The following is a 5,558-nucleotide window of genomic DNA, read 5'->3' as shown; positions in this document are numbered from 1 at the left end:
TTTTAATCCCCCCATCATCATCATTTGAATTCTAACAACAAACACATTAGAGCCTGATTTAAACATCAGTCAGTTTAACTGTTTAATTCTACAGTTTAACTGAACTGCAGCGACATCTACAGGCCCTGATCTGACACTACAGGAGACTCAACCATTTTCCACACGGTGCTAATTTTAAATGATAACAACAACAACAACAACAACAGTGGTCTTTAGGAAACCACATGCTACTCATGTTAAATAAAATGGTGTAAATGATTCGTCGGTTTATTTCTTCATATTTCGAACATGGAAATGTGCTCGTGTTTGAGCCCTGACTGCTTTTAGACCCACTGTAAATAAATGAATAGAAACCACAGTGGAAACACTGAGGACAGTCAGACATGTGACCCAGCAGTCACGTGACAGGCTGGGCCGGTGAGGTGGTAAATACGGAAGTGTCTGCAGCGGAAAGAAACAGTCTGTCCTCTCCGGGTTTCGTTAACTGTCAGTTTCTAACGGCTCGCAGTTCGCGCTCCTTCGGTCTGAGTCGGTGTCCGCGCGGACAGAGGAAACATGGATACACGGTTCATGTTGGTAACGATCGGTCTGATCATCGCTGCTGCTGTGACTCAGGTGAGCTGCAGGAGAGTCACCTAAGGCACAGGTGAGTCAACACACCGACAACAGCACAATAAACCCGGAATAAACCCGGAACATTACCGGAACAATCTGTTGATGTAAGATGATAAATGTGTTTAAAATGATTTAGAGCAGCGTAAATAAAAATATCAGTTAGAATTAAAGAGGAAGAAGTCCTTCAGCAACTGCCGATCAACTGATCAATAAGTTGATTCTTAGTTTTTAAAGCTACATTATAATCCAGTTACTGTTAAAGTGACATTATTAACTCATCTGCTGAAGAAGACAGTGAGATGTGGTCGAAAGCTCTGATTAAAATGATTTACAGGAAGAAATAAGTTCAAGTTCAAATGAAATGAAGACAACTTGTGTTTAAAAAGCTTGTAGAGAGAGACTTAACGTCACGTCTGGTTTTATTTTATTTTGTTGACTGCAGAGTCCAGGTCCAGAGTCCGGACTGATCTGAACTCTGTCCTGTCTCGTTGTGTAGTCTGACCTGTTCGCTGTGTGTTCGCTACAGGTTCTGGGTTTTGACTGGAAGAACTGTGGGAAGCCAGATGCTCCAGCTGTGCTGAAAACTCTGACTCTGTCTCCAGACCCCATCGCCATCCCAGGAGACCTGACGGCCTCGGCCTCTGGATCCACATCTGTGGAGCTGTCTGCCCCTCTGTCTGTGAGTACGACACACACCAACACCACGCCGTCTGTTCACTGCAGATAAAAACACTCCCACCAAAGACTAGTTTCGGTCTTGTGTAACGTCTCGTCTGTGAATCTGGGCGAGTCTGGACCTGATCCTGATCCTGGTCCAACCTCACAGGCTGACAAACTGTTCTGTAAGAGAAAAGACAAAAATAAATAAGTGTGAATAAACAGCGTCTCTGAAAGTCTCGACCTGTCCAGAGCTCCTTCTAAACTGAGTTAACAAACAGCTTCATGTCTTTGATTCAGTTTTAGACGTCTCATTCATCTCGTGTGGCAGAGTTGAAATCTGTCCTCTGATAAATCAGGTTTATTTTCTGCTCCACAGCTGAGCACAAAGCAACGACACTCAGAAACAACAGCTGGTTTTTAAGGGAGCAGGAATCGGTTTTCGACACAGTAAGTGGATGATGTGTGTGAAACAGCAGGGATAAGAAACTTCAGGACTCAGCAGGTTTTCAATCATATGACAACAAAAAGGAAATAAATCCTCTGAGGCCTCGGACATGTGAACAGGGCGCTGACTTTATGAGTCTTCACTGATTTATCAGTGTACAACCAAAGATGTCGTCTACTTCTCTGTCAAAACCTGGCTCCTACATTACCCACAATGCAGCTCCACCACTGCCAGAGATTCAGATGTGTTCACGGTGCTTCAGAAATATGATTTACTGCGAGTTCAGGGTTTTAGATGATTGTCATTTGAAATGATTGAGGCGTCCACAGATGGACGGAGCAGCTCTGTCTCAGTCCTTCACTCACTGATACTGTTTGTCTGACATAATGCTGTGTGGCTTCCACTCTTGTGTTTCTTTGCTCTGACCTGCAGAGACAACAGATAACAAAGTTAATGTCTGATGAACCCAGATAACACATTAACTGATCAGCACACAGCTCTGTCTGTTATCTGACTACACACAGCAGCTCACTGCAGTCACATGTTTAAACGCTGTAAATACAAACAGGTCTGATGAGGCTTTAACTCACTGATCTCTGATCACTGTGACGCCTTCAGACGTTCTGTAACACACCTTGTTTCACCCTCTAATGATACAGATGCTTTCTCTTCAGCGTCTCGTATGATGGAGATGATAAAATGAGAAGGAACTCGTGGTTTGACTTTCCATTCGCCATGTGAGACACTTTGTAAAAACAGCAGCAGACTTTGCTTTTTGACAAGTTAAAGGATGAAACTGATGAGAAACTGAATGAGTGGATGAGTGTGAGAACAAACACAGTCGTCCTCTCAGTCTCTGATTGAATCAGTCTGATGGTTTTAACAGTGAAGTCAGACTGAAGCTTCCTGATCACCAGGACCTGGTGTGTGAAGACTAATCAGTGCTGTAACCACCGTCAGTAAAACTCTGAGGAAGTCACATGAGGAGGAGGATTTTACTGTGTTTACAGTCCTGCTGACTTCTGTTTACTGCACCTTGGTTTTTATTTTCTAAGGTGGAGCAGGAGATACTCACTGCTCTTCTTCAGAGACTGTAGGTTAGATTTTAGTCACCCTGTCTTTCCTAACTGAGGCAAACCTGAAGTAACAGGATGTGGATTCATCACACAGATCTGTGAAACATACTTCCTGTTGTGTCTTTCTTCATGAATCTGATTGGATGTTGCAGGATGAAGGTTTCCTTGATCCGTCCACCTGAACCTCAGACCGTGTCTCTGTCGTTTCTCCTCCACAGGTGAACGTGACCCTGGAGAAGGAGGTGGCAGGTTTCTGGGTGAAGGTTCCCTGTGTGGAGGAGCTGGGCAGCTGTCACTATCGGGACGCCTGTGATATTCTGAACCAGCTGATCCCGCCGGGTCAGGACTGTCCTGAACCGCTGCACACCTACGGCCTGCCCTGCCACTGCCCCTTCAAAGCTGTGAGTCTGTTTCCAAACTGCTGACTCGGTCGTGTCGGTGATTTCCCGTCTGACCTGAACCCTCCTCTCTCTCCTCAGGGCTCGTACTCTCTCCCTCAGTCCGACTTCTACCTGCCCGACATGGATCTGCCGTACTGGCTGACTAACGGGAACTACCGGGTCCAGGGCGTCCTGGGCGGCCAGGGCAAAGAGCTGGGCTGCCTCAAACTGGCTCTGTCCATTCACTCCGACTAAACGGTCAGGAGGTTTCAGCTTTTTGTTTATTTGCACGTAAACATGATTGAAAATTGGGAAACAAAAGCAGAAGTTGCACAAAGTCCTGGGACTGATAAAGCTCACAGGGGTCTGGGAAAAGTTTTAATGAGGAATAAGAGACTCCAGAGTTCGTCAACAATCAGTCTGATAAGAAGTCTGACAGAAACGCTTCAAAACAAATAGTTATTGATCCGGAGTTACCGCACCTTAGTTTAATTTTATTTCTCCAGGAAACATCTCATATTTCTGAGAGAGTCTTCTCTCCTCTCAGACTTCTGACTGTACAGTACGTACACTTTAATATATGCAGCCTGATTTGAGTATTATCCAGGTATGATTTGGATATTTTTTTAAAACGTTAACAACCAAGAAGAAGCGAAAGCCCTGAAACAGTTTCCTGTTTGGTTTACTTATTTTTTTTAAACATCTTTAGACCACAGATTTTATCTGACAACTTTCTAGTCTTAATTTAGTTTCTGAAGAGGTATGGGAGCCTGTTGGACCCAAATCTCACGAATGCCTGGTACGTATTTGTTTTGATTATTCTTTCTTCTAAAACTAGAATTAAACTCAGTAAATATTAAAGATTAAAAACAATCAGCAGCTCAGAAAACTAAAGAGAAAATGAAACTGGTGCAGAGAATAAAGAGGAAGGAGCTGTTCACATGCTGAGTCGAGCAGCTTCAGATCTGAAACAGATTTTTTTTTACTTCTCCACAGTGAACAGCTCCATCATCTTTTCTTTTTTCTTGCTGTCTAATTCAGCTGAGATACACAATCAAACATTTCCAGGACATTTATATGTAAAGATTTTAAGTGTGTTCTCCAGTAGCCTTCACACGTTGCCTGTTGAACAGTTTATTTTTGTCTTTGTTGAAGGTTTCTTCCCTTTAAGTTGAAATATTGAACAGTAAGACGAGGCAGAGCTGCTGCAGTGCCTTCTGCTCTTAATATCTGTCTCAGTGTTTCAGATTATTGGCAGAATAAACCTGATGAAGCTTCAGATCAGACGTCACACGTGTCAAAGAATTTAAATTTGTAAACTTTATTGTCCATCTAATCTGATGGAAAAACAAATGTAGCATCTTCTGTCATTTTGTGATGAAATGCTCCTTTAATTGTTTTTTATATAATAACAGCCTTCATATGTTATTTTGTTGTTTTGTATCTTTGCCTCAATCACTGGATCAATTACATTTGTTTTAATGGGAAAAGGGTTTTTCTTGCTGGGAATTATTACTTAATCATTTTTGTTACTTTTTCTTTGATGAATTTGATTGTGATTTTTTTCTGGTTATGTTTTACTGAGTGCCTGATCAGAGAAATATTTACAAGTGCAGTGAAATGAACGACAGATTAAACAGAGAGAGCTGATGTTTGATGTTGATTAAGTCTGATTTTAATTTGCCTGAAAGGTTTAATCTGTTTTCTACCGAGACAAATGCTGAAGTCAGGTTTGTCATTGATTTCACACAGTGTACAGTTTGTAATAAACTTTATCCTATGAACTGTTTTTATTTTTTACTAACTTCAGTTAACACGTGTTTATTTAGTGACTAAGGTCAGTGAATGAAGGAGAGTACTCTGTACTTTAGATTAAGATACAGATCAGTTCAGATGTGTCCAGTAACTATGATTCAGTTTGGTTTGATTAATAATTATTGATACAAAGATCTGTAATATACAGACATGGAAACCGTCAGCAGACCTCAGAACAGCAGTTTGTGTTTCAACAAACACAGAAACAAACAGGAAGTGAAGCAGAACTTAAATACTGTAATATTAACTATATGTTGAGAGAAGTCAGGTCAGAATGTGTTGACAGATTTATTTAACATTAAGATCTGATAATAAACAGACTGTTCATTAATTCTGTGATCAATATGTGATCAGAAACAGAAACAGCCTTTACCACAGTGTAGGCGCAGTTTTCTGTTTCACCACAAGGTGGCAGCATTCCCTATGCAGATCTGGTGCTCAGAGTTTACAACATGAGACATGTAACAGTACGAATACTTCTACTGCTGTTACTGCACCTACAAGTACTATCACTACTACACTACATGAGACCATATAATAATGATAATAATAATAATGATAAAAACA

At 41.4% G+C, this 5,558-nt stretch overlaps 1 protein-coding gene across 1 annotated transcript; it reads left to right on the top strand.

Annotated features, from left to right (window-relative positions):
- Positions 1–555: 555 nt before the first annotated feature.
- gm2a (ganglioside GM2 activator) lies at positions 556–4,960 on the top strand. Its single transcript, XM_018663096.1, has 4 exons — positions 556–615; positions 1,112–1,294; positions 3,015–3,197; positions 3,276–4,960. The coding sequence occupies exons 1-4, from the start codon at positions 556–558 to the stop codon at positions 3,429–3,431; spliced, it is 582 nt and encodes a 193-aa protein (XP_018518612.1). The 3' UTR covers positions 3,432–4,960.
- Positions 4,961–5,558: the final 598 nt, after the last annotated feature.

Source organism: Lates calcarifer, linkage group LG8, assembly GCF_001640805.2.
Source record: "Lates calcarifer isolate ASB-BC8 linkage group LG8, TLL_Latcal_v3, whole genome shotgun sequence".
Classification (NCBI taxonomy): domain Eukaryota; kingdom Metazoa; phylum Chordata; class Actinopteri; family Centropomidae; genus Lates; species Lates calcarifer.
The sequence above is the reverse complement of the archived record's forward strand: the minus strand, read 5'-3'. Positions and strand labels throughout refer to the sequence as shown.